Source organism: Nicotiana tabacum, chromosome 3, assembly GCF_000715075.1.
Source record: "Nicotiana tabacum cultivar K326 chromosome 3, ASM71507v2, whole genome shotgun sequence".
NCBI lineage: Eukaryota > Viridiplantae > Streptophyta > Magnoliopsida > Solanales > Solanaceae > Nicotiana > Nicotiana tabacum.
Window position 1 is genome coordinate 100,854,866 of NC_134082.1, and position 18,510 is coordinate 100,873,375.

At 39.6% G+C, this 18,510-nt stretch overlaps 1 protein-coding gene across 1 annotated transcript; it reads left to right on the plus strand.

Annotated features, from left to right (window-relative positions):
- The first annotated feature begins 15,658 nt into the window (after positions 1-15,658).
- LOC142176766 (uncharacterized) lies at positions 15,659-16,315 on the plus strand. Its single transcript, XM_075245062.1, has one exon. The coding sequence runs from the start codon at positions 15,659-15,661 to the stop codon at positions 16,313-16,315; it is 657 nt and encodes a 218-aa protein (XP_075101163.1).
- The last annotated feature ends 2,195 nt before the right edge of the window (positions 16,316-18,510 follow it).

Below are 18,510 nucleotides of genomic sequence, written 5' to 3' on the forward strand. Positions count from 1 at the left end.
CTTGATCCCCCCTAATAATGCTTAAAAAAAATAAACCAAAGTTGCAAGACTAGTCCTAATAAAGCTGTAGAAGCACACTGAATGAAAATGATGTAAACTAGCCTATAATTACAATGAAAAGGACTTAGTTTATTACAATGTAGAACTAAGTCCGATGGCAGCAACTTTGTTTTGCGGGTCAAGGTCTGCGCGTGCCGTGTTGTGGGCGCGCGCGATACTTGCTGTGTTGGCCTGAGGCTGGGCGCTGGCACTTGGCATCAGGGTCTGTGCACGAGGCGCTGCCGGAATGGTCCTGAGGCTGGGCGCTGGCGAGGCATCAGGATCTGTGCGCGCGACATTGTCAGGGCGCGCGGTGCTGTTGTCATTGGCCAGCCACTGGGCGTTGGCGAGAGGCATCGGTGGGGCGACAGAGGCGCATGCGCGCTTGTCACTTGGCGCCGCCAAGACCACGGGGCCGACCATGGTGCTAGGCATTGTGAGGCTTGCTAGGCCGCCATGGGGCGTAGCCAAGGGGTCATGGGGCGTGTCTGGAAAGCAGCCCATGACATTCTCCCCTACCTGAGTTGGCGCCGTCCTCGGAGCCTTATGATGATGATGATGCTTCTGGTGGTTGTTGGATGGGAGGTCAGCGCCCCTCTATTCTGTGAGAATGCTATTGTAGCAACGCAATGATTTCATGCGGCTGACATGGAAGACTGGATGGATCTTCCACCAGGATGAAGTTTTCACCTGGTATGTGGACTTCCCAATACGTTTTTCGATGGGCAGGGGCCCGATGTATTTTTGTTGCAAGCGAGGGTCATGGGTCCTCTCTGCAAATAAGTATCTCTTTGGGATGCATAGCATTACTTTGTCCCCTGTTTGATGTTGGGCAAAGCAAAGCTTTTGTTCGATGAACCTTTTTGCCCACTCTTGGGCTTTGACAAGATAGCTCCACACTATCCCCATGTTGCGCTCCCATTCGCTCGAGAAGTTGGAAGCTCGAGGAGATTTCGGCATGGTTAATGCATTCACCATTTGAGGGAGAAGCAGTTGTTGTCCAGTAATAATTTCAAAAGGGCTTTTGTTTGTATGATGGCTCTTTTGAGAATTGAAACACAGTTGAGCAGCATCCAAGAGCTTCACCCAATGCTTCTGTGATCCGGTTGCAAAGTTGCGGAGATATTCCTCCTGCATGTCATCGAACCAGTCTGTTTGGCCATCCGATGGTGGATGGATGTCTGAGTTGTGACTCAATGTTGACCCAAAACACCTGAAGAGATGGGTCCAAAAGTTGCTAGTGAAGCGTGAGTCGCGCCTACTAACAATGTCTTTAGGCAGGCCCCAATGTTTGACAATGTGCGAGAAGAAGAGTCGAGCTGTATCTTCTGTTGATGCATTTTGCGGGGCTGCTATGAAGGTTGCATAGTTTGAAAACTGATTTATGACAACCATGATGGATGCAAGATTACCGATTTGGGGCAATCCCGTGATGAATCTGAAGGAAACACTTTCTCATGGTGTCTGAGAGACATGTAATGGCTGCGACGGTCCTTTCTGTGATGAGTGATCCGACTTGTCCTTATGGCATGGCTGACAAGTCTTCACACGCTGAGGAGCGTCACCAGTCTCTTGAGGCCGATGACCTGATGGCTGATTGTTGATTTGAAGGGTAGCCGGAACCAGGGGTTCATGTCTGTTGACTACCTTCTCCAACTGCATGGCCGAGATGTTTTCAGCGGCCATCTTTATGGGAAAGCATGGTATGGTGCAGGGCTTGGACCCATTTCCTCCCATCATTAGGAGCATGTTGGCATATGGTACCGGTATGGTGTTGGTTTGACTCATGAACTCCAAACCCACTATGATGTCGAAGTCATCTATGATTGCGATGCGCAGGTCGATGGTTCCTTTGTATGGGCCAAGTTTCACTGGGACATTTGTAGTTGTTCCACCCAATGTCTGGGGTGGTGAGTTGATAGCCTTGACGCGGCCTTTGCTCTTTTGCACAACAAGACCCAGGCGCTCTACTTGAGTTGACGACAAGTAGTTGTGGGTGGCACCCGTGTCTATCAATGCGTGAAGGGGCTTGTCGTTCACTTTCAATTCGACGAATACTAGGGTCCTCGCTTGTTTAGGAGGTCTCTCATCCATCTTTCCCTTCCCTTTCCGGAAGATGAAACAGATGGGCGTGATTGGACCCATCGCTCCCCACCATATGCATCCCGATTCACATGGATTTCAAGCAAATGCTAGATGTGAATATCATTCAGGTGCCCCGGGGCATAACACGGATGACTGTTGGACTCTAAAAAGAGCTATAGAAAGACTCATCACTGAAAATTTGATTATGGTAACAAATGGCGAAGAACCTCCCAATGTTACAAACAACCCATTGCCAGCACACAACGATATTCATTTTGTAGGAATGATTGGACGAGATCTAGAATGCAGGCTGTTTAATCGGGCAGAGATGACCGTGGGAACAATTCAAGAGGGAACCAAATGGGATGTAAGTCCGATCCAAGATGTGCCATTGTTTGTGAAAGTCGCCCTGAGTTCAGAAAATGTAACTTTATTTGTTCCCAAGGTGACGAGATTGGAAGTTCGCTCTAATGTTCCAAGCCCAAGGTTGTATGTCCTTGGAGGCCACCCCATCACAAGGCAGAAACAGGGCAGTACAAATGGTATAATAGAGCCGATCATAATCAGACATGCCATGCAACCCCCTGTGACATATACAAAAACCATTCCTTGGAACTACAACAAAACTGTGATGACGTACAAAGGCAAGGAAATCATAGAAGAAGTGGGGGAAACTGGAGGTTTGACTCGATCAAGGAGGTGTTACTCTCCAGAGGAGTTGAGGAAGGCCAAGCAAATCAGAGAGGGATAATTGCCAATAAAGAAATCTGTCACGGAAGAAAAGGCAGAAGAGCTTTTGAAAAAGATGAAAGTCATGACTACTCAATCATTGAACAGCTAAGAAAGGCTCTTGCCCAAATCTCTCTACTATCTCTGCTCCTACACTCAAAAGAGCATGCCCGTGTACTAATCAAGACCTTAAACGAGGCACATGTCTCAGAGAAGACCACAGTGAATGACTTGGAGAAGATGGCCAATAGATTTTTCGAGGTAAAGAGAATCTCTTTTACTGATGATGAACTTCCCAAGGAAGGAGCCGAGCACAATAGGGCTTTGCACCTGGTCGTCAAATGTGAGGGGCATTATGTAAAGTGAGTCATGGTCGATGGAGGCTCGAATGTAGATGTGTGCTCTCTCTTTACTTTGAAAGGCATGAAGATCAACAAAGATAGAATTCGACCCAGCAATGTTCGCATCCGGGCTTTTGATGGTTCAGCGAGAGATACCATTGGGGAGATCAACCTCACTATGACGATTGGGCTGGTTGACTTTGAAATTGTCTTCCAAGTAGTGGACATGGACACTTCTTATAACTTTCTTCTTGGAAGGCCATGGATCCATATGGCTCGAGCTGTGCCATCCACATTGCATCAGATGGTCAAGTTTGAACACAATAGGCAAGAGATTATTGTTCACGGAGAAGATGAGTCATCCATTTATAAAGACCCATTAATCCCGTGCATTGAGGCCAAGGAAGGGTGTGATTCCATTGTCTATCAAGCTTTTGAAGTGGTTTCTGTGGACCATGTTGAGGGAGGAAAGCCCATTCTGCATCCTCGTCTTTCCACCACATCTATAATGGTGGTTGTGGTTATGATGAGACAAGGTTATGAGCCAGGGAAAGACTTGGGGGCATCATTGCAAGGAATTTCAGAGCCTATTTCTCCGTTCGGTAACCGTGGTACTTTTGGTTTAGGCTTCAGGCCAACACAAGCAGACAAAAACAAATCCAAGCACCACAAAAAGCATGGATGGGTCTTGCAACAACCTATCCCTCACATTTTCTACACTTTTGTCAAGCCATGACTCCAAGAGGTTCAAAATTCCTCGGCGCATGCAAACATTGATGAAATTTGCCATGGCCTCAGCCAGATGTTTTCTGAAGTGAATATGATCCAAGCCGGTGAAGGCACTAGTCGTGCCGATATGCAACTAATTGACCCAGACACCATGCTCACCAACTGGGAAGCAACTCCTCTCCCCACAAGGAAGGAGTCTTGGTAGTTTGCTTTTGCAGCTTCTTTTTTGTATTTTTGGGTTACTTTCAGGGTTGTAATCCAAACATCTCAATGTGATTGTTTTATTTTATTGTTAACCCTTCTATCCTTTTGAATTCAATGAAATGCATTTCAGTTTCGTATCTTTCCCTCTACCTAATTCCTGTCATTTTATTTCCATTTCAGTTTTGTTAATGCCAGCTTTAATAACATGACATGCATGAGGAATTCACGCCCAGATCTTAAAATGCTGTCTAATATCGAAATAATGCATCAAGAGGTGGAATATGATGAAGATGAGGTTGTTGAGGAAATAAAAAGAGAGTTGGAACAATTTGAAAACAAGCCTAAGACAAACCTCAATGAAACTGAGCCAATTAATATCGGAAGTCCTGAAGAAATTAAAGAAATGAAGATAAGCATTCATACCGAATAGAAAACCAGAGATGCCTTGATTCAACTTTTATTTGAATATAGAGATGTGTTTGCTTGGTCTTACGATGATATGTCGGGTTTAAGTGTCGATCTAGTGGTTCATGATCTTCCTACGTATCCTGATTTTCCACCAGTCCAACAAAAGCAACGAAAATTTAAAACAGATGTGAGTGACAAAATCAAAGGAAATAATGAAGCAACTGAATGCCAATGTAAGGGGAAACTTACATGAGGGCCATGACCACCATTTTTCATGACATGATGCATAAAGAGATTGAAGTATATGTCGATGATGTCATTATAAAATCAAAGACACAGGCTGATCACGTGTGCAATTTGAAAAAGTTCTTCGAACGGCTTCGAAGGTATGACCTTAAGCTTAATCCAGCCAAGTGTGCACTTGGGGTTCCATCTGGGAAACTCCTCAGTTTTATAGTCAGCCGAAGAGGCATTGAACTGGATCCATCTAAGATAAAATCCATTCAAGATTTTCCACCTCCGAAGAACAAAAAGGAAGTCATGAGTTTACTCGAGAGGTTGAACTACATTAGTAGGTTCACTTCTCAGCTCACAACCACATGCGAGCCCATCTTTAAGTTGCTAAAAAAGGATGCCGCTATCAAGTGGACGGACGATTGCCAAAAAGCCTTTGGCAGGATCAAATATTATCTGTCAAAACCCTCTGTACTGGTCCCACCTGAACTTGGTAGGCCTTTGTTTTTATATCTATCAGTGATGGATAATTCCTTTGGATGTGTTCTGGGGCAACATGATGCAACAGGCAAAAAGGAACAGGCAATCTACTATTTGAGTAAGAAGTTCACCAATTATGAGGTTAAGTACACCCTTTTAGAAAGGACATGTTGTTCCTTGACTTGGGTCGCTCAGAAGCTGAGACATTATCTTTTGGCCTACACTACTTACCTCATATCCAGAATGGATCCTTTGAAGTACATATTCCAAAAGCCAATGCCCACTGGCAGGCTCGCAAAATGGCAAATCCTGCTCACAGAGTTCGACATCATCTATGTCACTCGCACCGCGATGAAAGCACAGGCTTTGGCAGATCATTTGGCAGAGAATCTAGATGATGATGAGTACAGGCCACTTAGCACATACTTCCCAGACGAAGAGGTCAACTCAATAGAGGAAGTAGTTTCAGACGATCACCCTGTATGGAAAATGTATTTTGATGAGTCTGTCAACATCAAAGGAGTTGGGATCGGGGCAATACTCATCTCACCTATTGGACATCATTACCCTACAACATCCCGACTTTGGTTCTTCTGTACCAATAATATGGCAGAATACGAAGCTTGTATGGGTTTGCAAATGGCCATCAATCTGGATGTGCATGAACTATTGGTTTTGGGAGATTCTAACTTGATTATTCGGCAAGCCCAAGGTGAATGGGAGACTCGAGACATCAAGCTCATTCTGTACAGACAATGTGTGCAAGACTTGAGCAAAAGATTCAGATCCATCGAGTTCAGGTACATTCCCAAGTTTCACAACGAGCTAGCCGATGCCTTGGCCACTTTAGCCTCGATGCTCCCTTATCCAGGCAACACTCATGTTGACCCACTAAAAATCCAAGTTTGGAATCAACACGGTTACTGAAATACAATTGAGATGGAATCAGATGGTGAACCATGGTATCATGACATCAAACGATTCCTGAAAACAAGAGAATATCCAGAGCATGCCAAAGGAGATCAAAAAAGAACTATAAGGCGGCTCGCCAATGGTTTCTTCCTGAATGGGGAAATTCTATACAAGAGGACCCCAGATTTAAACTTGTTGAGATGCATAGGTTGTACAAAAGCAGAGCGGATCATGAGTGAAGTGCATTCAGGGGTATGCGGACCTCACATGAATGGATATGTTTTGGAAAAGAAGATTCTGCGGGCAGGGTATTATTGGCTTACTATGGAGCGAGATTGCTTCATATTTGTTCGCAAGTGTCACTAATGCCAGATTCATAGTGATCTGATTCACTCGCCTCCTTCGAAGTTGCATCCCATGTCCTTTCCTTGGTCGTTCGTTGCTTGGGGAATGGATGTCATTGGGCCGATCGAGCCAAAGGCATCAAATGGGCATAGATTCATTTTGGTTCCAATTGATTACTTCACCAAGTGGGTGGAGTCCGTCACTTTCAAAGCAGTCACCAAGAAAGCAGTGGTAGATTTCGTTCACTCCAACATCTGTCGCTTTGGTATCCCAAAGACCATTATCACTGATAATGCAGCCAATCTAAATAGTCATTTGATGAAGGAGGTATGCGAACAATTTAAAATCATGCATCGCCAAAAGCCAATGGAACCGTTGAATCGGCAAACAAGAACATCAAGAAGATTCTTCGGAAGATGATCCAAGGTTCCAGGCAATGGCATGAAAAGCTGCCTTTTGCTCTTTTGGGATACCGCATAACTGTTCGCACATCTGTTGGTGCAACTCCGTATCTGCTTGTATATGGAACTGAAGCTGTAATACCCGCTGAAGTCGAAATTCCCTCTCTCCGAATTATTATGGAATCAGAGATTGAAGACACTGAGTGGGTCAAGACCCGATTAGAACAACTGATGTTGATTGATGAGAAACGGCTAGCAGCAGTGTGTTTTGGCCAGTTGTACCAGCAAAGAATGGCACGCGCTTACAATAAGAAAGTGCGCCAGGGGAAGTTTGAGGTAGGCCAGCTGGTGTTGAAATGCATCCTTCCGCACCAGGTGGAAGCTAAAGGAAAGTTCGCCCCGAACTGGCAAGGACCCTACATCATCAAGAAAGTGTTACCAAAAAGGGCCTTGCACTTGGTAGATGAAGAAGGACGGGTACCAGACATGATATTAACGCAGATGCAGTCAAAAGATATTATGTCTGATATATACCTACTGTAGAATTTCACGCATTGATTTTCGCATATTGAAGTGACAAAGGCTATCATTTGCTCGCTACTCCAAATAGGTGTCACCATTTTGTTAAGCCTTTTGATCCGTATTTGTCTGCCTATGTACTTGGAAAAAAAAAGTAAAAAAGCCAAAAAGAAAATCCTTGCATTGAACTACGTGAGACCTGATTCCGAAAGGATACGTAGGCAGCCTTACCCTGGGTTCGGTCACATCAGAACAAAAAACCCATATTCCTAGTACTCCAAAATTGGGGCAGAAGTTTGTTTTATTTCACGGTTTTTCTGTAAAAAAACGGTTTCCAAGAGTTGTAATTCGTTTCAAGGTTCATTTCGCCTTTTTACCTTTCAAGAGCTTCTAATCGATGTGTTTGAGAATGTTTGAAGTTCACATGCCAAGGGCGTTGGGTGACCTCCCTCATGAAGTATCTTAGTAAATAAAATGAGAGAGTCTTATCAGTGAAAACGCGTACGGGCACTATAAGGCAATAGTGAACAAAGAGATGAGAGAGTCTTATTGGTGAAAACCCAGATGGGCACCATAAGGCGACGGTTAGTAGAGAAATGAGAGAGGTTAGTTAGCGAAAATACATGCAAAGGGCGCTACTAGCCGAATAAGGGTCTTCGATTCTCCGGCGTGAGCACAACGAAGACAAATTCAAGATGAGCATTTGCGGCAGATTTTGAGAATTAGACAGATCAGGTGTCCAGTCCAAAATACATGTCATCATTCATTGAAGTCGGCACATACCTCCAAATAAGTCTCCATATTCCTTTCCCCGAAAGGGACACCTTTTGTTTAAGCATAGTTCTTTTTTGCTTCCAATTATTATTATATTTTTACCCATAATTTTTCTTTGAGTCCCTTTCGGTCTAATCCTGTATCAAAATCGAAGCAAAGAAAGGGCTGCAAAACTGGATACAGTTTCCCTGTAATGTCAAGCACAATTTGGGGCATATATGGCATTGACGAAGGCACAAATCCATCTATGATCTCATTTGATAAGGCGAACAAAGTGTCTCAAAGAAACTGAAAAGGTTGTCTAAGCAAAACATGCTTCATAAGAAAAATTGATAAGCACTACGGACACAAACTGATACTGGGTGCAAGACGACTGAGCTTGATTTTAAAGAAAAAATAGCCTTGCCTTAGAGACAAGGGTAGTGGTACCATGGACATCTCGGTACCACGCTGACAGAATAGGTTCTTCGACAGCAGTGGCCGTGAACCAAGCTACTCAGGGCATCAAGGCCACAAACCAACCACCACTTTGAAAACTCACAAATTTTTCTTTGTTTGAAGCAGGAACAAAGCATGCAGAATGGTGATTCTAAAAGAACGAATGTCACCAAACGTAAGTTCCTTAAAATCTCCATTTTTCTTTTACTTTTGGCATACGTCACTATTGTTCCCACCTCCTATTTTTATTTAGCTTAACCCAGGTAGAACCTTTTCGCCTAGGGGGATCCAGCTCATAGTTCCGGGTAGAAATACTCTTCGCTCAGGTTATTTTTACGTAGCTTAACCTAGGTAGAACCTTTTGGCCTAGGGGGATCCAGCTCATATTTCCGGGTAGAAGTACTCTTCCCTCAGGTTTTTGTACGTAGCTTAACCCAGGTAGAACCTTTTGGCCTAGGGGGATCCAGCTCATATTTCCGGGTAGAAGTACTCTTCGCTCAGGTTATTTTTACGTAGCTTAACCCAGGTAGAACCTTTTCGCCTGGGGGATCCAACTCATATTTTCAGGTAGAAGTACTCTTCATTCAGGTTGTTCTACATTAGCTTAACCCAGGTAGAACCTTTTCGCGTAGGGGATCCAGCTCATAGTTCCGGGTAGAAGTACTCTTCGCTCATGTTACTTTTACGTAGCTTAACCCAGGTAGAACCTTTTCGCCTAAGGGAATCCAGCTCATAGCTCCAGGTAGAATTACTCTTCGCTCAGGTTATTTTTACGTAGCTTAACCCAGGTAGAATCTTTTCGCCTAGGGGTATCCAGCTCATATTTTTGGGTAGAAGTACTCTTCGCTCAGGTTGTTTTACATTAGCTTAACCCAGGTAGAACCTTTTCGCCTAGGGGGATCCAGCTCATAGTTCTGGGTAGAAGTACTCTTCGCTCAGGTTGTTTTACATAGCTTAACCCAGGTAGAACTTTTTCGCCTAGGGGGATCCAGCTCATATTTCCGGTTAGAAGTATTCTTCGCTCAGGTTGTTTTTACATTAGCTTAACCCAGGTAGATCCTTTTCGCCTAGGGGGATCCAGCTCATAGTTCTGGGTAGAAGTACTCTTCGCTCAGGTTGTTTTTACATTAGCTTAACCCAGGTATAACCTTTTCGCCTAGGGGGATCCAGCTCATATTTTCGGGTAGAAGTACTCTTCGCTCAGGTTGTTTTACATTAGCTTAACCCAGGTAGAACCTTTTCACCTAGGGGGATCCAGCTCATAGTTCAGATTATTTTTATGTAGCTTAACCCAGGTAGAACCTTTTTCGCCTAGGGGGATCCAACTCATAGTTCCGGGTAGAAGTACTCTTCGCTCAGGTTGTTTTATATTAGCTTAACCCATGTAGAACCTTTTTGCCTAGGGAGATCTGGCTCATAGTTTTCGGGTATAAGTACTCTTCGCCCAGATTTGCTTTCGTTACTTTAACCCAGGTAGAACTTTATCACCCAGGGGGATTCAACATTTTTTTTTTTGGTTAGTAATACAGGGTGCCAACCCCTGGTTACATTTCCTTTTCAATAAAGCATGGCACCAACCCCTTGTTACATTTCCTTTTCAGTAATACAGGGTGCCAACCCCTGGTTACATTTCCTTTTCAGTAACACATGGCACCAACCCCGGATTACATTTCCTTTACCAGTATAGGGTACACTAATCCCTAGCTAAGCTTTCCAACATAGGGTCCTCACTCCCTAGTAGACTTTTAGTATAGATATAGGGCCCACTCCCCAATCCCTTTTTCTCAAGGATACACAATCCTGATTTTATTGCTTTAAATAAAGAAGTAGTTTAGAATTTTGTTACAATAACTCACAAAATTTTCCTAGTGAAAACTGGGGCAGAAAAATTTCGTTCGTTTGTTTGCTTTGGTGTCTGAGCAGGTTTTACCTCGAGGCACAGGGTTCGAGATGCCCAAAGAATGAGTCTCAATCCAGAATAAAGAAAAAGGAAAAGAAGTGAATCCAAAGTGCAGAAGCGAAGGAAAGATATGGATTGCTCAAGACATAGTTGAAGTCACAAGCTCTGCATGTTCCGTTTTGATCTGAAAAGCCGAAGAAGAATGAACCAGCGGTTGAAGCTAACGAGCATCAAGATTCAGATCAGAGTCTGCAGGAAGAACCATCCAAGACTCAAGATCAAGCTTCAGAAGACTCATAGATAAGAATCTTGTAACTCATAGTTGATAGGCTTGTTCAGTTTTTTTTATGTAATAACAGACTTACGGACCAGAGCCTCGACGGAACCTCACTCGACTTTTCAACTCATCATTCCACAGTTCTCCTTGAACTACACGCGGCCTGATTCCCCTATAACCCGGGATATGTAGGTTGTCCAAAACCAAGAGTCAGTTGCACCCTTTCTCTTTTCTCTTATCCTTATTTCTTCTCTTTTGAATAAAGATATGTTCAAAAATTAGTTACATGGCTCACCTTATCTTTGCTCGAAAACTCTTCATGTTTCCAAGCAAAGAGGGGCAGCTCTGAGCACCTAATTTTTGACAATATTTAATTTTTTGTCACTTCTTCTATGTAAATATTTTAGGGGTTTTAACCTACAATTTTTAACTTTGTTACACTTTTTATTATAGGGTAAAAATACAAAATTTTAAAAGGTGAATTATTACTATTACTATTATTTTATTTTTTATTTTTATTTTTAAAATAATAAAAAAATCCGAAAAATATTTAAATTTTTTTTTAATTTTCGGGTGAGATATAAAAAATAAGAAAAAGGTAAGTATGGAATAAAAAACATAAAAGTAAAAGTGGGTGGAATTCTCTTTTAAAAAGTAAAAGAAAGTGGAAAATTAAAAGTAAAGTTTTGTGAAAATTTTAAAAAAATAAAAGGTAAAGAAAGTTGGAATTAAAAAATAAATATAAAGGTAGCTGAAAATTTAAAAAAATTAAAGTAAAAGAAAGTAGAATTTTTATAAGAAAAGCAAAAGAAAGTGGATTGTTTTTTTAAAGAAAAGTAAAATAAGTGGAATCCTCTTTATTTATGTATTTAGTGCCGTAATTAGAGGAGTTGTTAAACGTCGAATAGACAAATGATATATATTTTTTCCAACTTCATCAAAAGATGTCAATGGAGGCAAAGTGCATTTCCATTTTTTAGTGATTAAAGTATACCAGATAAATTATTTTTTTCAGCTACATAGTTTACCTAAAATCTAAATGTTAGATATTGGTTCTGATCTTAAATGAGGATCGATTTCTTAATTAGTGGAAATATTGATGTTTGAAGGACGAAAGCAAGAGCCTAAATTGGTCACCTATTCATTACTTACTTCAGTGGCTTACGTTAATCACCATTTCTAAGGAAGTTGCAATCTTGTTATGACTCTCGCTTTACTTGACACTTGTAGGTTGTAATACGCTTTTAATTTCGTAATTCTTTGTTTTTATTTCTTACTGCGCATACAAAAATTAACCTCCCAAGATATAGAACTGAGAGGCTCCTTTCCCTTTTCGGTTATTTTATGTAATAATTTGGGATACCTTTATTTTTAACTGCTGTGATTATTATATTGCCATCGACTAATATCTTTAGTATGTTAAAAAGACACATTCATTTTACAAATATCAGTGGAAAAAAATACTGATGTGATATGTAATTAGTTTGACGAGAAAATATCACATCAGAGTTTAAAATTAATTAAAATTATTAAAACTTGTGAAAATTAATAGTGTATAGTAATATAATACGTAATATAGTAAGCATCAAATATTTGATTATGGTATAAAATTTAAATTTCGATAGAGGCACAATGGAAATATAAAAGCTCTTTCTTTAAAATTATTTCCTGGAATCTCCCAATTTTCCAACATCGAGGGAATATTAGGCGAAGAAATTTCTTTTTCTTAAACAATATTTTCCTTGATATCGCACAATGTTTGGTCGTCCGAATGCTTGAATATATAGGATCTAAATTTAAGCTTATTAAGGAGGCGCGAGAGGTTGGTATTGGAGGGCCTTAGGAGAGGTAGAGGTAGGGCCAGAGGCAGCTCAATAGTCTTAGAGGCTTAAAGCCAAGACGTAATAAAATACCTTAAACTTGTTTAATAATTTTAGATATTTTTGTTGAAGTTTATTCTTTTTACTTTTTGAGATGCAATTTCATCTTGACGATGTAACTAACCCCTTTAATCTTTGTTGAAAGATTACTAACATTTGATAAGATTTTATTAAGTTTAATCTTTATTTTTTTTTTTACATGACCGTCAACGTAACTCGCTATATAGCATTGCCTCCTAAAGTAATAATCATGTAGAAATTTGTATTTATAATGATGATAAATATTTTACGATCTAATTAGCTTGAAGCATGTCTATAGAAATCTTGAAAGAAAATATCTTACAAAGTTAGAACTGTAAATAAAATTTATTCAAGTTGGAGTAAGAAGAACTAGAAAGTAACTACATATTTAATTGTCATTCACTTTCATTTGAATTTTCTCAACCAACTCCAAAAAAAGACTACATAAAATATAAAACTATGTTATTAACGATTGGTGGCAAAGTAGCAACAGATGGTTGAAAAAATTTCTTATTATTATTTAATAATAAATATAATAAATATTCAAATTACATATAAAAAGAGTAGCTTTTGGGGCCTCTAACTGTGTGAGGCTTAAAGTGGCCGCTTTAGTGGCTTGGGAGTTAAGCTGCCTCTGAGGTAGGCCGAAGAAGAGTTGGGGTGAGGTGATTAGGCATGACATGGCGCAGCTACAACTGACCGAGGACATGACCCGTAATAGGAAGGTGCAGATATCGAAGATTAGGATAGTAGGTTAGGTAGTCTAGATTATTCATACCGATAGTGTTAGTACGTACTCTCACATTTGGTTGATAGTAGGCTTATTTGAATACCTATTTTTTTTTTATTCTTTTTTTACTATCTTGTTGTGTATGCTGCTTTTATATGTTTTTTCGGTGTTGTCCCGTCTTGTTTCTTGTTATTATTGTTGTACATATGCTTGCCTGAGCCGAGAGTCTATTGGAAATAGCTTCTCTACCTCCACAAAGGTAGAGGTAAGGTCTGCATACACACTATCCTTCCTAGACCTCACTATGTGAGATTATACTGAGTATGTTGGTGGTGGTGGTGTTGTTGTTAGGATGTGTAAATGCTAGTACTGTAATAAATTAAAGAAGTAATTACTGAATGTAATATTGAAATTCCCATTATTTCCGAAGCAAAAGTACTATATATTTCCGAAATGTGCAATTCATATCGTCTTATAGCCCGTTTGGCCAAGCTGCAAAAATCAGCTTATTTTGACAAGTGTTTTTTTTCAAAAGTGTTTTTCTCAAAATTACTTTTGGTGAGAAGCAGTTCGTGTTTGACTAATTAGTTTGAAAAGCACTTCTGAGCAGTAATTAGTGTTTGGTCAAACTTTAAAAAACTGTTTCTAAGTGTATTTTTCTCAAAAGTGCTTTTGGAGATAAGCTACTTTTTTCTGCTTCTCCTCAAAAGTACTTTTTTCCTTCCAAAAGCTTGGCCAAATACCTCAATTTTTGGCCAAAAATACTTTTGGCAAAAAAACATTTTTAGTCAAAAAAAAACTTGGCTAAACAGGCTATTAATCTTGTATATATCTGGCGTTTGACCAATAACAAATTCCCGACCCCAAGTGGATATCGTTGTCTTTTTGGGAACATTGGGGAAATAGTGAAAATTAGAAAAAATGGAAAACGAAGATGGACCCTGAAAAGTGTTTTATTGTGCTATGATGTTGCTTTACTTTTTTTTACCAAAAATAACGTTAAAATCTCTCTCCATAACTAAAAAGAAAATACTCTTTTTTGGTAGAAAAAGAAAGTACTCTTTCTACAACATGAAAATAAAGTACTCATTTTATTGAAATAAAAAAAATATCTTTTCTACATCATGAAAAGAAAATACTCATTTTGTTGAAATGAAAGAAAATACTTTTCTACATGAAAAAAAGTATTTTTTTTTGTTAAAATAAAAAAATACTTTTTTATATCATGAAAAAAAAATACTCACTTGTTGAAATGAAAAAAAAATCTATCTACAACATGAAAAGAAAATACTATTAATAATATTTTTATTTAGGATGGGGTGGATAGGTGGGGGTGGGACAGAGGTTGGGCGGGTGGGGAGGGGTTGGTGGGGATGGAAAATTGGGTAGGGAAGGTTGAGAAGGAGTTTTGGAAAATATTTTTCCTTCTCTTGATAGGAAAAATGTTTTTCCAAAACATTTAAACCAACCAAACATGGAAAAATTGAAAAATATTTTCCGGAAAATGTTTTGTTAGCAAACACACCCTAAGTGATAGATTTTGGGAACATTGAACCCAAAAGACTTGCAAATTGAATTTCAGTGAAAGGAATAGCACGTAAAAGGTTGACCCCGGTTCAATAGTGAAGTTAACTATAGACTCATATGAATCTTTAGCAGATTAATTACAACTAATCTATTTTAGTCACTGGATGTAAACGAAACTTCTTCACTTTGCCCCGTCTCACACACATGAAAATCAATTATGGTTTCCATTTGTTAACTTGAACTTGGGTTAATTTGCATAACATATGGAGTAGTACATATTTCAGTTTTCATAAGAAAAATGTTAAGTTTTTGCTGACTAGCTGTAGAAGATAGTGCCAATACACACGGTACTTAGTTAGTTGGGTCACTTAACTATAGTTAGTTGTTAACTTAACCATGGTTAGTCAATTGTATATAAATACTTGTATTACACATTGTAAATGTAAGAGAAAAAAATTATTTTCTTCTGCAACTCTATTACAGTTCTATCTCCCCTACTTCTATTTTCTCTTTTGTTCTCTCGATCAATCTCACACACACACATTGAATTAGCGTTCATTACAAAATTCAACATGGTATCAGAGCTTCTAATTGAGAGAATTTAGGGATTTTCTTCGGCAATTCAGAAAGGAAATCGAGAAATTCTTCATTTTCGAAGTTCAATTGAAAACCTAATTTTGCAATTATGGTGAATTCTACTGCTGAATCTAGCTCTAACACAATTGATCACAATCATCTGTTGTATCTACAGCCATCGAATTCGCCGGGAGTGGTACAAACCGGAATATTGCTCATCGGAATGGAAAATTACAGCATTTGGAGTCGAGTGATGTTGCTGGCGCTGGAATGCAAAAATAAGCTCGAATTTATCGACGGCACTGTTCGTCGAGATACTATTGGCAAGGATCTGGAAAAACAATGGGATCGTTGCAATGCTTTGGTGAAATCATGGATTACGAGCAATGTAAGCAAGGAGCTTCTTAGCGGTATACTCTTTCGTCCTGATGCTTATTCTGATTGGAATGATTTAAAGGAGAAATTTGATATGGTTAATCTTACTAGAAGTTATCATCTTCATAAGGAGGTTTCTACATTGACTCAAGGTGTTTCACCTGTCTCTGTTTATTACTCAAAATTGAAAGATCTTTGGGATGAAACTGATTATATCATGCCTGTGCCTTCCTGTTGTGATAAGTCCAAGGACTTTGTTACTCATCTGACAAATCAAAGGTTATTGAAATTTCTAATGGGCCTAAACGATGGTTATAGTCAAGCTCGCAGTCAAATTCTAATGATGTCTCCAACACCATCTGTAAATCAAGCATTTGCTTTAATTGCTTAGGATGAAAGTCAAAAATTAGTATCTGGTGGTGGTTATGGGTTAGGTGAACACATTGATCCCACTGCACTCATTACTACTAACATGAGAAGAACTTAGAAACCTAGAAGAAATTTTCCTATGTTTTGTGATTTTTGCAACATGAAAGGGCATAACAGGGAAAATTGCTACAAGCTCATGCACTGTGAGTTTTGTAAAATGAAAGATCACCTCAAGGAGAACTGTTATAAGATAATAGGTTATCCGGCTGATTTCAAAGGGAAGAAGAAAGCAAATGCAGTCATAAGAGGTAATCATGTAGCTGATCTTGTTCTCAATCAGCAACAGCAGAATATTGCACAGGGTCATCATGTAGTTAATACTGAACAACAAGGAAATGGACAAGTCTTAGCTCCATTATTCACTACAGAACAGTACAATCAAATATTAACACTATTGAACAAGTCTCAAGTATCTGAGGCTAGTGCAAATATGGCAGGTAAAAACTTATCTGATAATCTGAATGTACTAAGATGGATAGTAGATACAGGGGCAACAAATCACATGATTAATGATGAATCTGCACTGAAAAATGGTGTGTCAGTAGGAAATTCTGGGAAGGTTCAGCTACCTAATGGAGAATCAGCAAGTATCACTCAAGTGGGGGATTATCACTTAGCAGGAGGTGACTTGATTTAGGATGTGCTTTGTGTACCAGATTTTAAGTTTAATCTTCTCTCTGTGTCCAAACTAATAAAGGCTTTGAGCTGTTGTGCCATGTTTTTTCCCAACTTCTTTGTCTTTCAGGATCTCTTCACTGGGAGGGTGAAGGAGACTGGTAAGGAAGAAGATGGATTATATGTCCTAAGCTCAAGGAAAATGAAACAGTTTACTGGAGAAGCAAAAGCAATGGCAGTTTCTGGAGAGTTGAATGCAGGTATTTGGCACAAGAGGTTAGGGCATGTGCCTATGGCAGTAATCAGGAAGATTAATGTTTTTAGAAATAATTCTAGTTTTACAATAAGTCACTGTGACATTTGTCCTTTAGCTAAACAAACAAGAGTTCCTTTTCCAGTTAGTAGTACTAAGACAAATGATTCTTTTCATCTGGTTCATATGGATGTTTGGGGGCCATACAAGGTACCTACTTATAATGGAATGAGATATTTTCTAACAGTGGTTGATGATTTTTCTAGATGGACTTGGATTTTCATGTTGCAACTTAAGTCTGATGTAATTACTATACTGAAAGACTTTATAGTGATGGTGTTGAATCAGTTTAACAAGAGGATAAAGATCTTTAGATCAGATAATGGCTCAGAATTCATTAACAGACATTGCAGCACATGGTTCAAATAGTATGGTATTCTGCATCAGAGTTCTTTTCCATATACCCCACAACAAAATGGGGTGGTAGAAATGAGGCATAGACATATCCTAGAAACTGCTCGGGCTATCAGATTTCAAGGACATCTACCTCTTAGATTCTGGGGAGACTATGTAGAATCAACAGTCTATGTGCTCAATAGAGTTCCATTATCAGTGTTGGGGAACAAATCTCCTTTTGAGCTGCTATACAACAAACCACCTAATTTGTCACATATGAGGCTCATTGGCAGTCTATGTTATGCTACTAACTTGGTTAGAAGAGACAAGTTTGAATCTAGAGCAATCAAGTCAGTGTTGCTAGGTTATGCTTCTACTTAGAAAGGTTATAAACTGTATGACATGGACAACAAGTCTATTTTTGTTAGCAGAGATGTGGTTTTCAATGAAGGAGTCTTTCCTTTCCAACAACACATGGCTACTGAACAACCAGTTATTTTTCAGCGCTCTTCTAGGTTTCCTTCTTATGAAGAACTGAGACAACATGCTTCAGTTGAGCCTCTAATTCCTACAGTATCAACACCAGCTTCTCCTACTGCATCAGAAGTTCCTGCTACATCAGAAATCCTTACTGCTCCTCCATTGTCTGCATCAAATTCTCCTCCTGTTCCAGAAATCCCTGTTGTATCAAAGGTGCATTCTTCCTCTCAACCTCCAGTACTTCTTTCAGAACCATTAAGAAAATCAGACAGAGTTAGTAAGGCTCCCATTTGGCTTCAAGATTATGTCCAACCAGATAAAGGAAAGAAGACTGCCAACACTTGTCTGTACCCTATCTCTTCTGTATTGAATTACAAAGCTCTTGCACCTAATTATCAAAGCCTTGTTGCTAA

What these genes read in the sequence shown, in the direction of transcription:
- LOC142176766 (XM_075245062.1), top strand. Translation starts at nt 15,659, where the DNA reads ATGGTGAATTCTACTGCTGAATCTAGCTCTAACACAATTGATCACAAT.